The 26,558-nt window shown below is 36.9% G+C and overlaps 1 protein-coding gene across 1 annotated transcript in view; it reads right to left on the bottom strand.

Moving 5' to 3' along the window:
* Positions 1-670: 670 nt before the first annotated feature.
* The window catches only part of LOC140147926 (N-acyl-phosphatidylethanolamine-hydrolyzing phospholipase D-like), a 52,262-nt gene continuing 26,374 nt past the window's right edge, over positions 671-26,558 (bottom strand). The window contains 3 exon segments of the mRNA XM_072169721.1: positions 671-793; positions 7,652-7,766; positions 24,461-25,098. Coding sequence (XP_072025822.1) covers positions 680-793; positions 7,652-7,766; positions 24,461-25,098 — 867 coding nt within the window. The 3' untranslated portion in view covers positions 671-679.

Raw genomic sequence — 26,558 nt, 5'->3', positions numbered from 1 at the left:
ATATGTCAGCATATAAAAATGAGAATTAAACCAGTCGTAAAAACGCTATGTAAAGTTACCTAATTCTTCCTCTCATGACTATTGCCAGTTCAAGGCTTCCTCAGATATGACAGAACCGTGCAATGGGTGAATAAGATTGAGCTAGGCCATCTTAGGTTAAAAACAACAAAAGTTCTGCAATATTCTGAAACAGAAGCGATTTGTAGTAGAAGAAACGATTACAGCGTCTTCAGTCATTCATCCTCTGTCTAGGTCACTCCCTGATGATTCCCTGGCAGTCAAACCCCGGGGGCACATCAAAATTTTTGGTGGGTATGCTCCCCGAATTTTGAGGTGGTGGGTCTTTGGGAGCTGACGGCGTGCACTGCAAAAGGGTCTTTCGAGCTGCGAACCGGCTGTGAACAAGTAAAATGGGGTCTTTTGGAGCTGCGAAAAGTCAAAATCAAGGGTCTTTCTTGGCTTTTTGGTTGAAAATCGCCTGAAAAAACAAGAAATATGAGGAATGAGCAATTTTGGGTCTTTTAGAGCTGAAATTATCAAAATCAAGGGTCTTTTCGGAGCTGTATTTTGGTCAAATATAGGGGTCTTTCGAGACTGCGAAAACCCAAAAGGGGGTCTTTCCGGGGAGCATATCCGTATGGTCATTTGTGTTGAGTGCCCCCGGGTCAAACCACAGCGTTTACTCACTGACCACATGTCTCACTTCCCCATGGTTCAAGGTGAAGAAATCATTCTCAGCTAACTCTTTTGCCCTCATAGCTTCCTTGATCTCCTCCGGTGGGTCCAAGTAGAACTGCATGAGTAAGAATGGAAATGAAAACAAAAGTGGATTTAATCAGAGAATTTGACCTTGGCTTGGGTTAACATGAACTTGAAGGTGCTAAAATTAGTTGCACATATAATTTGTTAACAATTTGTTTTAGTGAAGAAAGCTTTCGGTCCCAACCCTGTTGCTCCCTCATTCTCCCTCAAAACTTCATCTTGGGTTGGGTAATGATGAACAGTATAATCAACTTGAATATGCTAAAATTAACTGCACATATACCGTAAAAACTCGATAGTTAGCATATGTGCTTACTATCAAGCGCTTCTAAAATATGCAAACATGAAGAGTCCCATCCACAAAAGTGTAAAGGGTTTTGAGCAAATCATTGATACACATAGTTATATACGAACAAGTAAAACCTGCAAATATGTGTCTCAACCCCATTAGCTCAGTTGGTAAAGCACCGGACTTTGGTACAATTTCATGTTTTCAAAAGTGCTCGATAGTAAGCACATATGCTAACTATCAAGTTTTTACGGTAATTTGTTAGGAACCTTTTAGAAAGGGAAGCTGTCTCTTTTTCTCTCTCCAACTCCCAGGTGCGTGATTCGTTCACTCATTCTCCCTCAAAAAAATTGACCTCTGGTTGGGTAATGATGAACAGTATAATGAACTTGAATACACAATGTATGCTAAAATTAGCTGCACATAGGCCTATAATTTTTACAAACTTTTCTGTCAGTATAGAAAGCTGTCTCTCCCCACTATTATCTCTCTCTCTAACTTCTCTCACATCATAGACCCTATATCTCACTCCCCCACTCATATCTCTCTATAACTTTCAGTGGCATAGCCAAGGGGGCAAGAGGGGGGCAGCAGCCCCCTGTGAAAAGTCTTGCCCCCCCCCCTCTTCCCAGACCTGCCAACTGTCCCGCATTTTGCGGACAGTCCCATTCAAGTTTAAAACCCGAAAATGCGGGGCGTCCCCGCATTCCGCATTTCCGTCCATTGAAAAAAAAAATCATTAAAAAAACCAACAAATTGTCCGATATCGTCTGGCACGAAAAAATTGCGGCGGCGCTATACCTATTTAAATGCATTGAAAATGTGGTGGCGCTATTAAAAGCCTGATTAGCACGTGCTTGCGTGTTAAATTCACGTTGCCCATTGTAATCCATTGGATATGTATGAACGTTGCCATTAAAAGGAGGCTATAATTTTCGCCTCATCGCTCGGTGCATGGTTCATTGATGCAACATTGTATAACCGATGAATTGCGTATCTTTTTCGGATTGGTGAAGAGGTTATTTTCAGCATTTCACTGTGTCAATGTTTCCGAATTCGGAAGGTTAAATCGTAATTTCGTTGGAATTTTGGAAGAAATTTTTAGTGTCCCGCATTTGGACTTTCAGAGGTTGGCAGGTCTGTCTTCCCCCCGTGGGATGGTGGCCACCCCGATATGTAAGATTCTTTCATGTTTCTGACCAAATTAACCTCATATTTTGCCATTCTAACCTAAAAGTGCCAATTTTTATGCGCTTCGCACAAATATATTCCGCTTTTGTACCATATTTCACCAGTTTAGCTTCAATATGGCAAAATTTTTCACGCACGAAGTGCGCATTTGTACCATAAACTGATTTTGTTGCCAAAAGGTGCCCCCCCCCCATTTGTCTTGCCCCCTTTGCCCTCCCCCCTCTGATAAAGTGCTGGCTATGCCACTGATAACTTTCACTCACTTGTTTTAGGTCTCTACAGATAGGTTGATCAGCGATTGTCTACTCTCTCCTCTCTCTTTCTCTGAAGTATATTGCTGATAGCCATCGATACACAAAAGTGATGCTTGCTAGAAATGAGAAGGGCTCAAAAGCTGTTAAATTCATCACCAGCGACAGCAGATTTTAGCCATTTCATTCCAAGCATGCATCACTTTTGCCTTTCGATCGTTATCAGCAATATACCTGAAACAACATGATGCTTGAATTCATTAAATCACATTTTATGCAGTTTGTTTTATTAACTGATTTGTGTAAATGAAAAAAAGAAGTTTCTGCCAAAAACCTTGCTACATCACTGATGCCAACTGTTGCAGTTGTCTCTGATGAGATGCTCAGTGTCACTTATCAAGAAAAAGGGAAGATTCTGGATTTCCAATATTGAAAAGAGTGGGTATAAGAATAAAAGTTAATCAAATGTCAAATGTTTGATCGATCCTTTGTGTAATATTTTGTGTAAGAAAGCATCAGCTAATCCTAATCCTAACCCTATAACACTAACCTTTAGCACTAATTTCATGTATAATTACATGAAGAAATAATTAATGTTTGCAAAAACTATATCAAACAGAGAAATTGCCTGATTGAAGTAAGACAAGAAAAAGGCCGGTTCCCATTTCTAAAAGTTTCTGTGACCTCTCTCAGTAATATGACTGCATGCATCTAAATGTCAAACACTCCCATAAAACTTTATCATAACACCATCATATCAATAATCGTACCTACCAGTACCATTTACTACATCGAAATGTCAAATGCCCCAATGAAACTTTTGTTAAAACACACAGAAAGTTCAGTTTGTATGTCAATTTCAATTCTATTGCCAACTCATATAATTCATTACAAACAAAATGACTTATTCCTACATGTTTCTCACCAGACCTGAACACCTCACCTATAACTTCCGCTATTTATACAAAAACGGGCTCGGAACGGTTAAAAAACATTCCATTAATAATAAATAAACTTCCTATAGGAAGACAAGTTGAACAACAATAAAATATAAGGATTTAACCCCCTACAATAGGCCCCTGTCTTTCACCTATTACTCATGGAATACATAATCCATGGATGCTATGTGTTGAAAGATCAAACCCCTGGTTGCACAATATACTGTCATGACTAACTAGGAGATCGCTGTTTTTTTCTATGTATGAGCACATCTCCCCGATTTGACTGATCTTGACGCATCTTCCCCTATTAGAATGTATGTTTTCATGGTGATAAGGACCTATTGAAATGTCACAGTTATTGTGTTTTATAAGGCAACGACCTGTTTTTATTTCCCCTCTTCCCCCTTCTCGGCTGTGACACCCTGGGACCATTGTATTCAATTAGTGATTCTTAAGGCAGGTGTCAACTCAGTTAGGATGGATCATAGTCATTTTTTTAATATACTTTTTATATTTATCTATTGACTTTTTACTAGTCTTGCTAATTCTCTTCAAAACCAAATCCTCAGACTGAGCAAAAATGTCTAGTTTCCAATTTCGCAACCAACTTGACTTGTGATCGAACTATTTTCCAGTCATAAACACCTGACCGACTGACCCTAGTTTAGAACCTCCCAGTGTAAACATAATAAAGCTCTGATTTAGTTATAAATATACATTCGTTTTCCTGTGCAATTTCCATATAACATTGCTTTCATGTTCTGAAGTCACAGTTCAGGCCTTTTTAGATTGATGGTAGACTGAAGATGACTTTTTGAATGAGAACTGTTATTTTTTGTTGCTTAGCAGCAATCCAATTTTAATCAAATCCTTCTCAGATGCTGATCTGCACTGAAACAAGGGATTTTTTTCCTAAAATAAAACTTTATTTGCCCACTGACTGATATGTATCTCAACTTGAATATTATTTTTAAATAGTTTGCCATGGTACTGTTTATTCATTACAAAAGACTACTAACATTAATCTTGCATGATTGTTTCATAAAATTGGATCTGTGGAAACAGAAACTTGATGAGGTTATAAATTCCTTTTAATTTAAAGCCATAATGTACGATCTTATAATATGAAATTGGTTCATTTTTTTCAAACCTGATTTTTTTGCATATATATGTAATGTCTACACATGTCCCAACTTGCACCTGAATGGAATCGGCCAAATTTGTTGTCTTTGTAGGTCAACAGAGCAAAGTTCGACATATTATCATAATTTAAAAATTATGATAATGTGTCCTCCCATAGAACTGTGTGTTAAATGGCCAAAATAAACAGTGGGTTTTTTTCACTTTACCTTGTTATTTCAACCTAAAATGGACAGCAACCCTTCTTGTCAGTTATTACTAATATTATTTCAACATTTTGAATAAAGAATAACAAAATCAAAATTTGACGGAAATCGTACATTAAGGCTTTAAATCTTGTGGCCAACTATCAGTTTTGCAAAGTAAGTTTCAATCTTTTCTAGATAGTTGTTTGACATACTAGTTGCACATGCCACGTGTTTGCGGTATCTATTCTTGTCTGTTTGCCTTTTTAAAGTTTTTGTGTGTTCGTTTGCTGTTTGTTAAATGATCGCTTCATGTGGGGAACACACTTGGATCGTGTTCACAGGGACCATGCCCACGCTAGGCTAAAAAGCCTATACAAAGCATGCTGGCCTATTTGGAAGGAACAAAAAGAAATTGTTTGTAATAAACTTCCCGAGTGTATTGCATTTTTCTAAAAGGGGGCGTTTATTAGAAGTGATAATTTCAGTGGAAAAAGCTTCAAAATCGACAACGAACCTCAGAAGAATCACTCACTTTCAGGTTGAAATTCAAGATGGCGGCACCCCCATGTGGAACATGTTTTCCATATATACAACAAAATTACATTCGTCAGGGCATCATCAAACAAGATTCTGATGAAATTAGTGAGATTCTACCATATAATTAGGCAATGAAATGGATGGACGTTTGAGTCATAATAGGTTTGCCCATGCAATTTAGAAATCATCACTAACATGACTGATGCCAGTTCGAAGCTTACACGATATGGCATGGAAATTCTTGCATTTTTGTCCATCGGAGAAGGGTGTTTATTAGAGTGGGAGTGTTTAATACAAATAATACAGGAATTGAACAAGGAAAAGAACTTAGGCCACACTCAACAAATCATATAAACAATTTCACTATCAACTTTGTGGTCAAAAGAGAGGAAATTCTTAAATCCCATCTCAACTGCCACAGAGGCTTAATTACAGCAAATATTTTGTTGATTTTATCATGTACATTTTTGTATGAAAGTGAAGAGATGCATATTCAAGTCCTACTGCATTCCATATGTGTTGAATAGATATGGAAAACAATAAATATGTTCAAATTGATCTAGGCCCTACAGATTTCCACACGGGTGCATTTGACTGTTTCTTTTGATTAATTAATCAGCTAGCACTAACTAATTTACTGCTTATATAACTCTGTTGACCACACAGTAAAGGCAAGGGCTTATATAACTAATTAATATATTTGATAATGATAATTTGTCATACATATTTATACAGACACTAACATAATTATGTTCTTGTTCTCAAAAATTGATGACATAGTTGATCTATTATAATATAATAAACTGCACACAAAAAGTATTGTTACTCATAAAACAATGGCAATTTCTTGAAAGAATCGGCACTTAATAATGCAATTAAGAGCTGTGGAGATCCGATAAATTGTTTCCATGCATTCTAATGTCTTTAATTGTCATAATGGAACTTAATTTATACCATTAATTTACTTGAATGAAAACAGAATTCAAAAAAATAAAAACATTATCATTGAAATTTTCCTCAAACACCAATAAACACAACGAAAAGCATATTAAAAACTGTCACACCAACATGAATTCATTTCAAGAGGTAGGAGAGCACTCTGTCCAAAATGCCGGATGCTCTATTAAGTATCACCTCTGAAATTTTTCAGGTAAAATGCCATATCTTTGCTTTCAAATCAAGTTGTGTTGAATTAAGTGGACTCTCAAAATGGTGGAAAATTTCTCCATCTTTGTTACTCTTTGGTTTTCTTATTGGGAGCTAATTTCTTCAAAAATCTTATTATGTGCATGTAATCATACTTTTCCTGCATTTCATATAAACTGCTCAAATAAAGTCCGCAGTCATGTAACCCGTCCTACACCAAAATCTGATTGTGTTATGAACATTTAATTGGTAAAGTTGTGTGCAGAATCTTGTTAGCTCCAACTTGATACCAAATTTGCCACCAAAAACTCTAAATTCAGAGAGATTGAGACCAGTATATGAAATTTGGTGCATTTTCAAAAGTTGCAAATTAAAATGGACCACGCCCAGAGCTATAGAGGTGAATGGCACAGCGCGACCATTGATAAAGCCCGAAACAACCGCTAGGTCATATCGATCGCATCGAGCCCTAGTATTCATCAGTAAAGCACTGTAGCAATCCATGCGTTTTAAATTAACAATTGAATAAAGCGCGCACTTGGGATAGTCGACATGGGTTCATCGTGGGCAAGCAAGCTTGACCACATTGCCACGCTTAAGCAATTTCGACCGCGTTATCGTTTTGATTTGCAACTTTTGAAAATGCACCAAATGCCATAAACTGGTATCAGTCTTTGTCACTTTTGAGTGTTTGGTATCAAATTAGAGCTAACAAGATTCTGCACACAACCGTATCAATCAAATGTTCATAACAAGATCAGGTTTTGGTGTAGGACGGGTTACATGACTGCGGACTTTCTTTATTTGAGCAGTTTATATGACCATCCACCACTAATGGGCTGTAATGTTGGTGTTTTCATTTTTTGAGATATTGGACAGGCAGATTCTCTTCAAAATAAGCTTTACAATAATAATTATATATTACATGCCCCTTTTGCTTGTAAAAAACGTCAAAGAGTTGAGAAATTCTTTATTTTCTATTGTTTTTACTGGACCATAATCTCAAAACATATTCTGCCAACATTACAGCTCCTTCTTGATGGATCTTCAGTTACTCCTTCAAGAAGAACTCATGGTCACCAGAGTATTGCTTTAACCCTTCCCTTTGGAGGCTTTGAGTATACTCTTCATTCACCATCAACCTCACTGACAACACCAGTGTTTCAACAAGGACTACCTCAAGTAAGACAGCAAGTCATGTATTACCTCATTGCCCAGCCTGAAGGTTCCCCAGTGAATGCCAACTGACTTCTTAGCTAAGACATCTTGATGGATCTGCACAGCATCTGTTGGGTCTGTATGCATGGGCTTCTTAAACCACCTGTGGGAAATTGCAAAGGGAAACAAAAACAAAACATATAATAAGCTAAATAGTCGCATTGCCAGAGTTCATTACCCCTCTCCAGGCAGGTGTCGTCTGCAGACGAAAAGTTTCAAATTTTCTTTAAAAATTCAAAATTTCAAAATTGTACATTTGTATGACCATATTTGGAATCACCATGAAAAATGCAGTAAAATGAGTACAAACAAGCCTAGTATTGGTTCAGTGGTTCTTGAGATAGCTCTTGATATTTTGAGAAAATATCTCAAACTCTCTCTTTATATTGAAGCCTACATGGCTAGCACAAAGCTCAATAGTCATAGCTCAATATTTAACTTCAAGTTGTGGACTATGAGTTTAAGCTCCCAACACATTCAAAGGTCATTATGTAACTGTACACACATATTGGGGTCGAAGAACTGTGTCCTAACAGATGAGAATGTTAGGAGAGAAAATCCAAAAGAAAAATGGGTTACAAGAGGAAATATCACATTAGCCAAATGGGTGTACTTACTCATCATGCTACTGGTGTTTAGGGCTACCTGTCAGATCTGTAATACTGATAATCTACTTATCCACATGGTTTGATTTCAACTCAAAATCTAGTTCATATGGCGAGTATGTTTTCGGTTTAGACCCAATATAGGTTATCATTTTCACCTTAGGTAGTTTTGTAGGCCTACATAGTGCAACAGGTATCCTGAATGAACATATGTTTGGAGCCAGATGTATTGACATGGAAGTTCCTTCCTTGTGATACAAAATCAGGCCATTAAGGGTGGTCTTAACCCTGGAATTATGGAAACTTTCGGGCTTCATAACTGCTAAATTATTAGTCTAAAGAATATAAAAGTATACATTTTTAGACTGGAAATGACTTGCTAAATTCATCTGTGAGGTCCAATTTGGGCTAAAATGCTCATTTTTGGAGAAAATCCCCAAAAACGGGTTTTTGGCCCAAATTTTTAGTAACGTAACAAAAAATTGTTTGGCCAAAAAATTTTTTATTAATTTTAAAAACTAGATAAAAACATCTAAGGACCGTTTTTTTATTTTTTGGAATTTTGACCAACTTTGAGAAAATTGCACCAAAATGGTCAAAAAATACAAAATTTTTAAAAAAAAATCATAAAAAAGCCTGATTTTCGCCCAAATTTCAAATATTTTTGTTGAAGTTGGTCAAAATTCAAAAAAATGAAAAAACGCTCCCTAGATATTTTTATCTAGTTTTTAAAATTAACAAAAATTTTTTTTTGGCCAAACAATTTTTTTGTTACGTTACTAAAAAAATGTAGGCCAAAAACCCGTTTTTGGGATTTTCTCCAAAATGAGCATTTTGGCCCAAATTGGACCTCACAGATGAATTCATCAAGTCATTTCCATTCTAAAAATGTATACTTTTATATTCTTTAGACTAATAATTTAGCAGTTATGAGGCCCGAAAGTTTTCATAATTCCAGGGTTCAGACCAACCTTAATACGCACGCCAGCCCAGTTGGTGTGTGAGGAGGCAAAAGCGAGTTAGGATACAAAGTTGACCAAAGAGAGGGAAATTTGTGGAATAAAGCATAATTTACCATGCAGCACTCTGCCTCCTGCCCCGCCCTGACATACACCCAAAAGTGGAAATATGACATTTTGTTACACCCAATGAAATCCCTAATATTTGCTTGTTTTCATACCATAAACAAATAATTGTCAGTTATATAGTAATATACCGCTTCCTTTTTGTGCAGTTTAGGATTATCTGGATACCCTTGCCTGACCATAAGAAAAAAATACCTTCTATTTTGTATGCAGGTGATATACAAGTTGAAATGCAAGTGCCAAAGCCCCTCCGCGTATTTTTTTTTCCACAGAAGGGCTGGATGGCATTTCATGTCAAACAATGATTCTTGATTTTGTCAATGTCATGGACAGTGATGACCAGAGTGAAGATGTTTTCAGTTTTATTTCCCATTTGGGGGGAAAAGCCATATCCTCAAGTCATGCCATACTGCATATGTTAAGTGTTTCAAATAAGGAAGAATGCTTGATTTTATGCCAAGATCATATTCTGTTTAAGATTTAAAAGTAATAAGCTAAATGACGGGTGTCATTTAGTACATTGTTGTTTTCTATTAATACTGTCAATTACATTTAATTTGATGTAGAATTGAAATTGCTGACAGATTGCATGGAAAAGATCAGTTTGGGCTATTCCAGTTGCAATCCAAACACCTCCTATGCAATACTTATCCTTAATTTTCCACACAGGGAGTGTGAATTTCAAATGGGATTACCTGAAATGGGTGAATCCATTTGAAATCTGAATCTGTGAGAGATTAAGAGACCTTGTGTATAAAAATCAAAGATGTGGTGGCAGACTTCAAAAAATCGATTTTCTTTATACATTGCACATGGTTAGACATTGAGTCAACATGTATAAATTTGGTTAAAATTTTACCTCTTCATCTATGGTTACCATGGTAACGGCCAAAATATGAATTGACCCAATTTTCACTATTTTTACCCTTTTCACAACTGGAAAAATGCTTAAATATTAGGTCATATTTCTGTATGAAGAACGTGAATTAAAATAATCTTCTCCCATACAATGAAGTATCCATCCTTGTCCTTTCCAAAAGCGAAGTAAACAAAACAATTAATTATTTCAATATGGTAGATACCATTTTGTAAAATAGGGGTGTTTTTCATTAATTTATTTATGAAAAAAATGATCTTTTCAAAAATGACGTAACCTCCAAAGTGGTGCTTTTTTAAATTATTTTTTGCAGGGTAGGTAGATAAGGTATTGGTCTACCTATCTATAGAAAAAAGTTCTGGTAATTGTTTTACTGGAGAGCAGTGTTGCCAGAAACTTTGAACTTTTTAGGATTGTTGACATTATAAGGTAGTGTGGAAAAATATGGATTTTGAGCATTTACTTTCACTGAAAATCCTGATTAGGGTTGATAATGTACCAAAAGAAATTGGCATCAATACACGTAAAGTGAGACACGATTTGATAATATTTTAATGACAGTGTTGCCAGAAAAAACGTCTCTCAGTGAAGCTGTTGCTCATCTTGTTATTACCTATCATACAGCTATGCTGAAAAATGGCCAAATAGACCAGATTAAAAATGAGCTAGGTCCCACACATGAAAGGAGAAACTGAGGAACAAAAATGTATAAGGTAAAAATCCTGTATCCTGAAAACTTTCCTGTGAGGGCACTTTTTTTCCAAAATGGCTGCCAAAATCCAATGAAAAGCAATTATGCTCTTAAAATAGGCGGATAAAAGATAGAATTTGTTAGATTATGGATTTGTATTTATGAAAGTAATGTATAAATAAGTCGGTATATTAATAAGAAGGTACCAGGAGTTGGGGCGCTTTTCAAAATGGCCACCAAAATTCAAAGAAAAGCATTATACGTTTATCATTGTCAATTATGAGGTATAATTGACCAGATTTTGTTTAAGTATTGATGTCAGTAATGTAACGCTAAATTAAGATTTCAATAGGTAGCTACCAGGAGGTCACAGTTGAGGACGCTTTTCAAAATGGCTGCCAAATCCATATATATGGTACACCGTCACTTAAGAGGCATAATTGAACTGAATTTGGATTAATATTTATCAAAGTACAGTATAATCAGCCACAAAGCCTCAGATAATGTTATTGAAAAAAATATTTGAAACATTGAAATAGTTGTCTTTGATGTAATCGTAGTCTTCAATCATTGTCACCTCTAAGTTATTGTTTTGAGGGTGCAAAAGAACGAGTCACCAAGTCAAGGTGACCACTAAAATGTCCACAGGAATAATTTATGTTCACAAAGGGCAACATATTAACTAAATATACTGCACTAAGAAAGTATCCTTACCCCAGGGGGCCACTCAACTTTGGAAGCGACGGTATGTGCCTGTCAACCCTCTTTTAAAGTCGACTAATACCCGATGACCCCCTTTTTTTAAAGTCAACCCGAGTCATACCCGATGACCCCCCTTTTTGGTTGCGGCTACCCAATGTCCCCCTTTTTTCTAGAAGAACATCATCAAAATGCAACAAAATAATGTCAAAACTTTCAAATTTTGCTCCATTTTTTTCAAAAAATTCTACCCGATGACCCATTTTTGAAATCTTATACTCAATGACCCCTTTTTTCAAAATATTATACCCAATGACCCCCTTTTTATTTTGTTTGTACCCAATGACCCCCTTTTTAAAATAACGCTTTGTTACCGATAGGCCCCTACTTATGACACGGTAGGCACATACCCATCACTTCTAAAGTTGAGAGCCCCCCGATCCAAGTTACACTTGGAAAAATAAGCACAATTATTTCAAAACTTAACCATATTGGGGTAAATTGGTTTTTGTAATAGATGCACTATCTAATCCTGCACATTATGACACCACATTGAATCCAATGTGACCTCAAGAAGAAGAGTTACAAGCAATTGAATAGACGAAGGTCCAGTTTTAAAAGTGACAAATTAATTGGCCTATACGATGTGCAACAAGCGCAACAACGAGACTACACAGTTTCTTTGATGAAGCTTTATTTTAAAGCAATATTTATTTCAGTTTTTACTTCTCTGTACTTTTCATAACTTGTATTTTTGTCAGCTCTTTTGTTTCAGTTTTCTTTTGTTCCTTTTCTTTTAAATCAAAGGCACACACAAATTAGCCATTTACCACTCTCAAACCAGATGTCTAGTCCGTGTTGTTTTGAATAGGCCAGTGTGTCACTTTTTAACTTGCTTCTTGAAGTTACAGCAGAGGCAACTGGCATTGCATGTGCCGTTGACCCGATGACTTTAGTCAGGACATTTACACCTACCAGTCATGTATGAGGATTTCGCTTTTGCCAGTAGGCCTATATGCAAGACAATTGATCATTGTTGCATTTTTCCTTGACATAAAGCATCAAGTATGTTGAGAGACAAACAAGAGGTATGACAATAATGACATCCAAAGTTATCGCCAGGTAATCACAGTTGTCTTGTGATTTCAACAGTTTCTTTACCAACATCGAGAACAAAGCAGTCTATTGGTGTCAAAGAAGGAAAAGGTTTTAGCAGACTCAAAGTGCAGCTATCTTCTTTTCAGAGAATGCAACGTTTTCACAAAAGAAGATATATATGACCTATATGCCGCTTTGATTTCAGATAGGCTAGATAATGAAGAATAATTTTCTTAATGTAGTGATATCGATGTGAGTGATCTCAAGATAAACACACAATAAAAAGAATTCAGTGAAACCAAGAAGAGTATGAAGTAAATATCCTGCCCTTTGTCAATAGTCAATACATAGGGACAATTCTCTGGTGGTCATTTTGGAGATTTGGTGATCATATTAGCCATCTTGACTCGCTATATAGCACTTTGTAGCTCGCTATATAGCACTTTGAAACACTTGCTTAGAGGTGACAATGATCAAAGACAACTATTGAATGATTCATCAAAGACAACTATTACATTCTCTTATCAAAGACAACTTTCTTTCTTAACACTTTTATCTGTGGCTTTGTGGCTGATATCATGCAGCTCTTTTGGTGGCCATTTTGAAAGGCAACCTCAACTGTGACCCCGGTATCTTCCTATTATTACATTGACTTAATTTTACTGTACTGGGATCAAAATTAATTCAAGATCAGGTCAATTATACCTCTTTTTAAGTAACTATTTTAAGTTTAACGGTGTACTATGTTGGTCCGACATTTTGAAAAGTGCCCTCAGCTGTGACCTCCTGGCACCTTCCTATTAATATCTTGACGTATATTTACATTACTGCTATCAATGCTTAACCAAAATCTGGTCAAGCATATACAGTGGCGTAGCACCAGTTATCATATGGGAGGGGGCACCAACCAATATGGGTGGCAGTCCGTTTTTTTGGATTCTTAAAATTCAGATTGATTGGGGGCCATGTAACCCCGTGCCCCTATGACGTTACGCCACTGCAATCATACCTCATAAGTGACTATTTTAACCATATATATGCTTTTCATTGGATTTTGGCGGCCATTTTGAAAAGCGTTCCCAACTGTGACCTGTTGGTACCATTCTATTAATACCTTGACATAGTTATACATTACTTTCATCAATACAAATCCGAAATCTAGTCACTTTTATCTTTTATGCGACCTTTTTAAGCGATAGTAGCTTTTCATTGGATTTTGGCAGCCATTTTGAATAAAGCGCCCTCACAGGAAGTTCTCAGGATACATGGTTTTTATTTTTACCTCATAAATTCTTGTTGCTCATGAAAAACTGGTCCAGAAAAACTATGTGAGAATGTTTCCTTTCATGTGTGGTAACATTTTTAACCTGGTCTACAGTAACTCTTATTTTATGGAAAAATACCTATCTTTATGGCAACACTGTTTGTCTATATTAAAATTACCAGAACTTTTTCTTATTTATTTGGGTAAAGTACTATCTAGTCCAGCCACACTGAAAAATATAACATATAAAAAGCACCACTTTGGGGGTTACAGCTCATTACCTAGCTGGGGGGGGTTTACACCCCCCAGCTAGGTATTGTAATCGTTCGGGTTCTTCCGCTGGCAACAAACCACTGTAATCTTCCCGCTTTCTTCCGCTGGCAACTAAGTGAAATTGCACATGTTTTTGTACTTTATGCACCAAACCCTCTATCTTTTTAACCAAATATCCCACAGAGTTGTGCGATATGTCAAACTTTTCCTCTGGTCATAAGGAACAAAAAAGTCAGTGGTCACATCTCTGTAGGATCATTGGTTAATGAGATATAGTCACTTTTTGTACTTTATGCACCAAACCCTCTATCTTTTTAACCAAATATCCCACAGAGTCGTGCGATATGTCAAACTTTTCCTCTGGTCATAAAGAACGAAAAAGTCAGTGGTCACATCGCTGTAGGATCATTGGTTAATGAGATATAGTCACTTTTTTGTACTTTGTGTACTTAACCCTCTATCTTTTTAACCAAATATCCCACAGAGTTGTGCGATATGTCCAACTTTTCCTCTGGTCATAAGGAACAAAAAAGTCAGTGGTCACATCTCTGTAGGATCATTGGTTAATGAGATATAGTCACTTTTTTGTACTTTGTGTACTTAACCCTCTATCTTTTTAACCACATATCCCACAGAGTCGTGCGATATGTCAAACTTTTCCTCTGGTCATAAAGAACGAAAAAGTCAGTGGTCACATCTCTGTAGGATCATTGGTTAATGAGATATAGTGACTTTTTGTACTTTGTGTACTTAACCCTCTATCTTTTTAACCAAATATCCCACAGAGTTGTGCGATATGTCAAACTTTTCCTCTGGTCATAAGGAACAAAAAGTCAGTGGTCACATCTCTGTAGGATCATTGGTTAATGAGATATAGTCACTTTTTTGTACTTTATGCACCAAACCCTCTATCTTTTTATCCAAATATCCCACAGAGTCGTGTGATATGTCAAACTTTTCCTCTGGTCATAAAGAACGAAAAAAGTCAGTGGTCACATCTCTGTAGGATCATTGGTTAATGAGATATAGTCACTTTTTTGTACTTTGTGTACTTAACCCTCTATCTTTTTAACCAAATATCCCACAGAGTTGTGCGATATGTCACACTTTTCCTCTGGCCATAAGGAACAAAAAAGTCAGTGGTCACATCTCTGTAGGATCATTGGTTAATGAGATATAGTCATTTTTTGGTACTTTGTGTACTTAACAATCTATCTTTTTAACCAAATATCCCACAGAGTCGTGCGATATGTCAAACTTTTCCTCTGGTCATAAAGAACAAAACAGTCAGTGCTCACATCTCTGTAGGATCATTGGTTAATGAGATATAGCACTTTGTGCATTTAACCCTCTATCTTGTTAACCAAATATACCACAGAGTCGTGCGATATCTGATATGTCAAACTTTACCTCTAGTATGTGAAGACGGCCTGATTGGCGCTTGAGGTTCATATCGGTGCGTATGCACCAAATATGTATCTTGTAAACCTTAATAAGTTTTGCCTTGCCTTGCTTCGTAATCCTGTTTGGGCTGGACAAAAATTTTTTTCCACTTTTCCCCAGTTTCCCCTAGGTATTTCGTCTTTAAGCTTACTGATATACAGGGATTGAATACGGGTGTCACGGCCCTGGTTAGTGTGCATTCAAATCAGAGATCCCTGTTCAAGGCCATCTTACTTAGCCGTCGGAAATGATTGCAAATTACACATTTGTAATCATTTTGACCACAAAATATGATGTGAAAACACAGGTAAGCAATGAGAACAAGTCCTCAAACATTTGAAATTTGTAGCTTACTACAACCTGATGATGTAATCATCCCAGGCAAACCTTAGTTAACACATTTGCTAGTCAGCCAAATTCGCAGACAAAATGCAAATCAAGGGGGTGACACTAAATTCACGGTTGTTCTATTAGCAACGCAAAATCTATGAAAAATTCAGCTGGTTTACTAGCTAGAAAGTGAGGCCAGTTATCGATCCGTTATAGCTCGTTATGAATAATTCATGTTCGACCCCTTGGATCATGTTAATTGAGTTTCGCAAATAACAACGTTGTTAGTTTTGCGAACTTTGCCTGTTCAATGAGAGTATAAGCGCCCCCAATACATCTGGGCACAAACCAGGCGAAAACGATCCAGTTTAATGAAATGGCGGACGGGTATTCCCATCAGGCACCAGTGATATGTTTTTTTTCAAAGAAAGTCTACTAATTTGATATGAAATGACATTTTGCAATTTGCAAAGTCAAAATTAGGACTTGCTGGCAATAATATGAAGGAAATATGTGACAGAGGCAATGTGGGAAATACAAGTAGTATTTAAGTTATAATAACCTTTGATACCCGACCTGACCTTCCATCATGGCGCCTTATTAAGTCTTATGTATTTCTATTATGCTCTCAAGTAAAATAAAATACCAATCTGCACTGAGTAGACAATGTTACTTGGCTCCCAGCATGAATTATTGATTTTATACGGAGGTAAAGAAATGCACAGTGTATGTGCATGATGTGCAAGCATACTCCAAATATTTACGGTAAATCTGAATAGTGGTCACATGTTGAAATATCATGTGTTAGGAAATCACGTGGCAACATTTTAAGATTTCAGGCTTGTTTACTAGTTAATTGCCATTTGTACTCTTTATTATTTATCTTTGTTAATTAACATATATTTTAAATGCTGATAAATCATGGTTGGCTGCCCATGATATCTGTTAAATTCAATGTTTTATGAATATAATTCTACCACGCAGAGGGGGTCACGCAGCAGAATTTCACATCACCTGACTTAGCTAGATTTCGAAGCTCTGCTTTTCAAATTCATGTAAATTTCAAAGTTTATACATTTAATATATTTAATATGATACTAATTTTTGTTATAACCAACTGGTACACGAAATATACTAGCTTATTACCTATACAGAAAGGTGATTATCAGCCTTCACTCAGCAAATTGACATGCCTGGCATATGCAGCCATTCTCCGTCTGGGTAACATGACTGTCGCCCTCAATACGTCTGGGCACAAATTTAAATAACAATACGCTATTTACATATCAATGTGGCCTCATGCTAATTAAAGCTGCCCCATCCAGGAGTTCATCTATGTGCATATTTACATAGAAATTTAAAACAACTGGCAAGAAGGAAACCTACATAAATATGTTTTCTATACTTCACTTGACCCAAATATATGATTTTTTATGGTGATAAGACAATCGCTGACAAGGAATTTTAGAGGATTTTGATAGCAGTTCCATTAAAAAAAAGCTGCTATCATAATGAGACTAAGATCTAGAAACACCCCGAGAAATGCCGTTTTGGGGAATTTTGCTAGCTGAATCTTTTTGATGAAAGTCAATCTTTGACAAGATGTAACTTTGCTACAGAAAGTGCTATGAAAAAAAGGTTTTCAGTTTTGGCTTTGTTTACTCAAGCTTTAATTTGATATATAAAATGATGCAGTTTGATGGCAAATTTGAATTCACCTAGCATACCTAATATACCATGTACATGTCAGATGTACGGTATATTGTATTGGCAAATATCCATAAAAGCGTTCATTATAAAATTATTTTGATAAATTTCATAATATGCAGACGAATGGTCAAATTAATAGAAAAATACCTGTGATAAATTTATCTGTACACATTGTCGCACTCCGAGTGACGTATAGTATATTTGCAACCCTGTGGTGGATTTGCGAACAATTTGTCGACATAATGATGTTCGCGGAGAAAAGGTGGCCCAAAATGCGTTATTTTTGGTAATATGCAGACGAATGGCCAAATTAATAGAAAAATAGATGTGATAAATTTATCTGTACAAATTGTCACACTACGAGTGACATATGGTATATTTGCAACCCTACTGTGGATTGGCAAACAATTTGTCGACATAAATGACCTTCGCGGAAAAACGGTAGCCCAAAATGGGTTATATTTGGTAATATGCAGACGAATGGTCAAATTAATAGAAAAATACCTGTGATAAATTTATCTGTACACATTGTCGCACTCTGAGTGACATATGGTATATTTGCAACCCTGTGGTGCAGACGAATGGCCAAATTAATAGAAAAATACCTGTGATAAATTTATCTGTACAAATTGTCGCACTACGAGTGACATATGGTATATTTGCAACCCTACTGTGGATTTGTGAACAATTTGTCGACATAAATGACCTTCGCGGCAAAAGCGGTAGCCCAAAATGGGTTATATTTGGTAATATGCAGACGAATGGTCAAATTAATAAAAAATACCTGTGATAAATTTATCTGTACAAATTGTCGCACTCCGAGTGACATATGGTATATTTGCAACCCTACTGTGGATTTGCAATTGACCTGGGGAACATATTGGAACATTTTGCACGGGTCAGCTCAAAAGACATCACTAAGTTCTTGGGCCAAATCTTAGAATTGCGTTATCTGGACATCTGTAAGAGGTACAGGGCTCAAACTCGGTGACAACTCATGACCAGGGGTGAATTATGGAACATCTTGCAGGGGTCTGGTCAAAGGTCATCTGGGTCAAATCTTAGAATTGCATTTTCTGGACATCTGTGAGGAGTACAGGACTCAAAACTCGGTGACAACAAACCTCATGACAGGGGAACATTTTTGGAACATTTTGCAATGGGTCAGATACCTCCACAAAACCAACATGCCCCAGCTAGGTTTGTGGTCTATGACCACCATTTGCCTAGTTGAATATTGCTATATTTCAGAAAGTCAAAAATTACGAAAAACACCCCTATTTGAAACAATGGAATATCCCAAGTAGCATTGGCGTACGCAGGGTGGGTGTTACGTGTGTGAAACACCCCCCTTGGGTTTGTCCAAAAAATAAAAATGGGGGGAGAAAAGGCAAAGAAAGAGGGAGAGGGGGGAGAGGAGAGGAGGGAGATGAGCATGGCACAGGGGACATAATATCAAATTATCATTGGCCTATAGATGTCTTAACTACCCCCACTCAAATTTTTCTCTCCCCTATACCCGGTATTGACTGACCGGCAACGTACGTAAATATGTCGATTAATGTTAACACCCCTCCCACACACACCCACATCCCCATTTAATTGTTAATTGACATGGATATAGGGCACACCGTCGACGTCCTATACGATAAATATAAATTTAATACTCCGTTGGTGAGCGACGGGCGAGTGGTAGTGAGCGACAGGCGAAAGTGGTATTTCACTGAACGCAAGAAAAGGAGTTCTATCTGATTGGCTAGCAATCGATCGCTTAGGTCGCTCAGTAGTCAACTACAAACTCATGCATTCAATTCGATTGAAATCGATCATTCTATTATTGACGAAGATAAAGAGCGTGATAGTGTGTCAATAATGCACATTGTATTGCAGCTGGATTTTACATGCATTCTTTTATATACATTTTTCTCAAAGAGTTGAATATGATTACAATTTTTACTCAGGATTTCAAATTTTTTACCCGCAAATTGCAGTTAAACATATCCACAGCAAAATACCGGTCCTCACTAATTAGTACATTTAATTTCCAGTTAGTACATTTAAACGAAACCTGTGATTTACGTGACAACAAATAAAATTTTCTTACAATAGAAATATCATATGGGATACTGATATGGTAGGCCGCAACCGCCATAACGTGGAGCTGCTACTGGCGTAGCTGACTTTTTTGTTCCGTGGAGCCAAATTGACCAATCATGTTAGAGTTTTTCATTACTCGGAGGTAAAACTGACCAATCAAAATACGACTTAGGCCTACTCATTACGTGAAGCGAATTTAGTCATTAAGAATTTGCCAGGCGAGCTTCACGTGGTTGCAAGATATCCTCGGTCACGATAGTTATGATTCAAAAAGTAATTTATGAAAAGTACGAACCGACTTATTATTAAGATGGACATGCACTCACAAGAAACTCATACAGTATTGTACACAACTATATAGCTAGGCAGAGTGGTGGTAAACCATGCACACAATTCTGCGATCTGCGGTGTATCGCCGGGAGCTGATTTGTACATCTTATGCGGCGTGGCCTCGCGGAATTCGACCTTCAGCAAACCAGTTCGGATTTACTTTATATACTAGTAGTAGGCCATACATACTGTACTGCCCGTTTTCCTATACACAATACTCAGTGCGCTCACCATTGACGCGTGACCTAGTGTATGTTAGAAGTATTATGCCATTGCCTATATGACGTCACTGTGTAAAAAATAACCAGTCAATATTTCAAGTATTCTCTGAAATTCTAGAAAATATAGTTTTGTAACATTTCCTAAATTTTTAGCTAATTTAGGTGTTTGGAAATATTGGTACTTTTGTGTTTTAGGAAGGATATGTAAACGACAGATAACACCAAAAAATATGAACAAATTATTTCTAAACCGTGTTAAGTCTGCAAACCATTATGTTTCTCATTTTCAAGAACGCTGGTTAACAATAAGCAGACTATTGTCTCATTTAAGTAAACAAAAGCCCAGACAGTATTGTTACCTTTATGTTAAGCTTTATAATCATTCACCCAACTGAAACTATAATACCAGCTCATTGTTCATTGCACAGGTAAAACAGACACAAGTGCAGTGTGTAGTTAACCAGAGAAGATCTGATGTAACATAGTTGAGCTGTTTTCATTGAGTGTTATCTTGGTTTAATAGCTTTTAATGGGGTTTAAGTCCTTCAAAGGTCGTGGTGAATTCTACTGTAGACATGACTGCATCATGATTATTTTAAAGTCAACAACATTCAACAATATGATCACCGTGATAGTATGGCAGTATCAGTACCGTGGGTGTCAGTGATCCTGGCCTGACACAGTAGACAAACAAACAAACACGCCACACACATGGCACATGCATGCAAGGTAACATTGACTATACACTAATCAAACACTGGTATTGATCCTGTACAACTGTTGGTGGTTTATTTACATTCGATTCATTTAAAATCCACATAGTAAACATTAATTTTGGCAAGAGTTTTCTCTCTCTGGAGCGATGATGCATCAACTGGCTCCAGCGTAATGAAAAGATCTAACATGATTGGTCAATTTAGCTCCGAAGCGAAAAAGTAAGCTACGCGTAGCAGCTCCACGTTAATGGCGATTCTGACCAGCCATATACTGATCATGCGAAAATCGTAAAACATAGAATAGAAACAGTGTGGCGGCTCTCAAAATCTCAAATTGTATGCATAGCCTGAGTCGCATACGGCCTATCTCGAACAAAATCACCATGCGTATATGTTGAAAAACGTGAGGATTTATCGTACTACCACGGCAATTTGTAACACGAAGATATAGGGATGTTGACGGTGTGTAGGGCCTACATGTTAACACCAACACCTCTCCATATCGTCACACCCCTACCCCGGCAATGTACGTACGTAAAGGTTTTAATTGTGCAAATTGAGTTCGGGCCCTTTTTTCTGTTTGAAGCAATGATTTAAATAGTGTAAAAATTATGCACCAAATGGCTTCAATCGGACCTTCATTTTGCAAAATTTTCCAACTTCTGCAGGAGGGAAAACTCTTGTTCACGAAAGGCTTCATGAACCGTCATTTCACAAATTTTCGGCTTTTCAAACTAAATTTTTACACACTAATCATGCTAATAGTGCCAAAATGGTCCACCACTCGCTTCAATGAGGTCTTCATTTTGCAAAAGTTTCTTAATTCTCAGGGGGGCACATCCCCCTCAGACACCCCCTGTTGTAGTGGATAAAGAAGTACTTTTGGCTTCTGCTTTCGACATTTACCAATTTGTGTTTAACACAATAGGTCTACAACTGTATAGGGAAAACGTGTTCACGAAAGGCTTCATGGACCGTCATTTCACTAATTTTCGGCTTTTTCAAATTAAAATTTTACACACTAATAGTGCCAAAATTGTCCACCAAATCGCTTCAATTAGGTCTTCATTTTGCAAAAGTTTCAAAATTCTGAGGGGGCACATCCCCCTCAGACACCCCCTAATGTCGCTAAGCCTTGACAGCATGACCGCTATCGGTCATTTCTTTCTTTTTTTTTTTTTTATCATCACACCCCCTTACAAAATTCCTGCGTACGCGCATGCCAAGTAGGACAGACTGTTTGTTAAAACAACTGTATTTTTAGAAAGCTTTATGTCGTGGAACTCTCAAGGTTTACTTCTATTTTTCCTTTATATGGTGAATCCTGAAACTTGTTATTTTTTAGCCTTGTAAAAGTGCGAAATAGTCTAAAACCGGTCATTTTGATGTTTTGGCCGTTGCTATGGTAACTAAGGTGCAGTGATGAAATAATTTTGATTTTGTAGACTTTGACCAAAGTTGCATCCTGATATAAAGTAAGAAGAAATTCCATTTTTTGAAGTCTGCCAACTATTTTTGATTTTCTTTGATTGGTACGCAATACTACTCTTAAGCTCATGAATGTCTTCCATGGGGGTGTATGGATTTCAACTGGAATAGCATATTTGATGGAAAAGATCAGATTGGGCTATTCCAGTTGAAATCCATACACCTCCATTGGAAGACACGACCTTAAGCTTCCACAGAGGAGTGCGAATTTCAAATGGAGTTACCTAAATGGGTGTGCACTCCCTGTGAGAGATTAAGCTAATGTCTTCCACAGGGTGTATGGAGTTCAATGGGAATAGCCTATAAAATATCAGATTCTCTTTTTTAGTTATTGCTTTTTATATTATGGCTAATGTTACACAGATGTGTAACCAAGCAGCAGTGCTAATTTAAAGGTTCCTCATGAACAACTGGGATAAACTAGGACAGCGATGAGCTTCTACACCCTCCTCTTAGCCTTCTAAATAAAGGTCAAATTTGAACTAGTTTTGCAATTTGATTGAAAATGGGCCCAAAACATGCAATTTTGCATGGTTTTTTTACAATTGTAGTCACAAGATCTAAGACTTGGCACAAGTCTAAGCATTCAAAATCTTAAGTATAGGCTAAGAGTTAGATTATAATTTTATATTTTGTGTTATTTTTGATAATAAGTTATGAAAAAGATTAGAAAATGTGTTTTCCACAAAAATAGAATGCATAGCTTGAAAATAGTCTTTGTACAAGTCTTTAGGCTTGATTGGCACAGTATACAAAAAACACCCTAAAATGTTTTTGGTCCTTATCTCCAAAAATTGACCAAATATTAAATTTGACTTTCATTGTCAGTTTAAAAAAAAACTAACTAAAGGACTAGGATTTAGGCTTAGCTAATGTTTCATTTGGCAAAACAGGATAATATTTTTTTAATCCAACAAAATTAGTACTGTATTTTTCTGGAATAAGGAGAGCAAGTAACACACATTTTGAATATTCTTAAATCTGTCTACACCCCTAGTAAAATAAAGTAAGCTAGTAGATTAATAATGCAAATAACTGTATTTGTACAGGGAAAGGTAATAATGTTTCAATTGTATTGTTCATAGAAATGCCAGGACTCTGACTTACAAGTAGAACTGTGCCATAGTTCATATACGAGCATGACCTATTTTAGCCTATTTATTCTCATTATACCAGGACTGAGAAAAAAATTAGGTCAAAATTAGTCACAACATTGAAATATTGAGCCGGGTCTTCATAAAACATTCATAAAAGTCATGGGCTTATCCTGAAACTCATTCTATGAAGCAAAAATCACGTGAAAACTGTCAAAAATTTGTTAAATTTCAAATTGATAGTGTCTGCTTCAAATGCCAAAATGAAGGTGATTTCTTGAAAATTTTCATTTTTGTATAGTTTTTGTGTAATTTGCCTACTCTATCCCTGAAACGGGCCCAAAAGGGCCACATTAAGGTAAAACCAAGATATTCAAACAACTATTGTTTGATTCTTTCAAAATGAAGCCCTGCCAAAGCAGTTCTGGGGTGAACAAAACCTGCCTGGTTATCAAATTAATCAGTGACAAGGTTATCTCTGAATTTGACAGGTGCTAATTGATGCAATAACATCAAAACATCAATTAGCACCTGTTTAATTCAGAGATAACCTTGTCATTGACTAATTTGATAACCAGGCAGGTTTGGTTCACCCAGAAGAACTGCTCTGGTGGGCTTCGCCTACCTATAGCTAATATGAATAATAATTATATGTTTCTTTATGACAGTGTATGCTGCTATAAAACCATATTTTAGCCACCCCATATCTTTATGGCCACCCAAATTTTTCCCCACTTTACAGCTTGTTGGTTGTACAAGGTAGTCTCCAATCTTACCTTGGTTCATAGGCACCAACAGGTATAGCTGCTAAATCAAACGGCCCATAACGCTTTCCAATCTCCTTGAACCCTTTACAGTATCCGGTATCTCCTGCAAAGAAGAAGCTGTGATTCGGACCCATAATGCACCAGCTGCCCCACAACGACTTGTTCGTATCCGTCATACTCCGTCGTGACCAGTGCTGAGATGGCGTGAAGGCGAACGTAATCTCGCTATGATTCGGTATACAGTTTTCCTGCCACCAGTCTAACTCGATGACATTCTCACACCCCATGGTCGTGAACCACTCCATCAGACCCAACGGTACAAACCAGCGTAAATCACTACCAAACCACGCATTGAGATTCTGTATTGAGGGCACATCAAGGTGATCGTAGTGGGAGTGGCTTATGACAACGGCATCAATTCTAGGAAGCTCATGGACAGTTAACGGTGCTTTGCGGTATCTCTTTTTCCCTAGCCACGGTGTTGGTCCACATCGTTCACTGAATACAGGGTCCGTAAGGATGGTGATGCCGTCAAATTGCACGAGACATGTTGAGTGACCCAACCAGGTCATACGAATGCCTTCCCTTGGTGGCCTATTAATGTTGTGTAGGTCTGGTTTGAGGACTGGTAATTTTTCGTCAAGCTCCTGTACGGTAAAGAAAAAATGAAATGCAAAATTGGGTTAAAAACTTTCAGCTAGTGTTGCATTTGTAATGTGTACAGAATGCCATCCAATAATCCATAATCTGCCCTAAGATACGAAGCAATGCAATTGCATTTCAAGCTTTCATTAGAATGGAGCATGAGCAGTTTCATTAGTATGGAGCATGAGTGAAAAACAATCAAAACTCTATCTATGTGGGTTTTTTTTCATCCACTGTCTCCCTCCCACCTTGTCCCTGTGTATGTCTTAGCACTACTTTTGGACTCTGTTGCTTTAGTATATAGGCCTACCCTATCCAGAGAGGTTGCACGCTCGATGCCAGCCCAAACTGGCTGAACTAGCGCAAAAACGCTCAATGTCCTTGTAACAATAATGAGCATTGAACTTCCAACCCATCATAACTGCCAAAACTGTGAATACGGAAGTTATGAAAATAATGTGCCAATAACTTAAGGAGTGTTTCAGGCCTTTTGAGCATCTCATTCAAATGTGCATTGTTGTAATTTGAATGATTGACTGATTGTATACTATGTGTATTGGGTATTGACTGGGTTTGTGCACTTTTAATTTTTTGATTTTTAAACAACAATTGTATGTAATGAAATACAAATTTGGAAAAAAGGAAACAGTTTGTAAGTCTGTCTCAACTATTAGATGATATTATCTATTCATTTCTATCATACACAAAAATATGGATATCAGGGTGGAGCAGTACTTAACCAAAACTCGCTTTACCAAGATAGCGTTCTAGTGCAAATACGTGTTATGGGTTAGGCCCTACATAGATTAGTGTTTCCTTCCATTTAATATATGACTCCTCAATTAATACTATTTATTACTTTTGCCGATTCTCAGTTTTATAAAGTTTCCTTTGATTTAATATTAGACTCATCAATTATTAGAATTATTACTTTTGGTGACTTTGTTTTTGTTTTTCAGTCTGCTTTTGAATTTTAACATGATGAGCAATTTCTGCAGAGTGATGGTAATTTCCTTTTAGTTAAATTTGTATAGCACTATTTGCCTTCTCACTCATTATTATGCTTGCTGATTTTTTAAAGTCAGTTTTCGAAAATTCAATATGATAAGCAACTTCTGTGAAACTATGCTAGTTGGGAATGAACTTCCAACAGTTAACACATATTAATCAAATGGAACACTTCTTCCAAGTTCTGATATGTATTCTATTCTATTACCCTCACAACCTATTATTGAAAATCACGTACTGCGATTTGTCAAAATGCATCACGTTAGGGTACATAACTCTGCAACATGACAAGCGTAACTGCGCCTCACCCATTATTTACATTTTACTGCACCAGACACAATATTTGGGTTTAAAGGATACTGCATGTATGTCTTTTAGATATTATTAACCCATAATCGGAAGGTTGCGGGTTCAAGCCCCGGTGATGCCATCGTGTTGTGCCCTTGAGTAAACC

This window comes from Amphiura filiformis, chromosome 3 (assembly GCF_039555335.1).
Source record: "Amphiura filiformis chromosome 3, Afil_fr2py, whole genome shotgun sequence".
Classification (NCBI taxonomy): Eukaryota; Metazoa; Echinodermata; class Ophiuroidea; order Amphilepidida; family Amphiuridae; genus Amphiura; species Amphiura filiformis.
The sequence above is the reverse complement of the archived record's forward strand: the minus strand, read 5'-3'. Positions and strand labels throughout refer to the sequence as shown.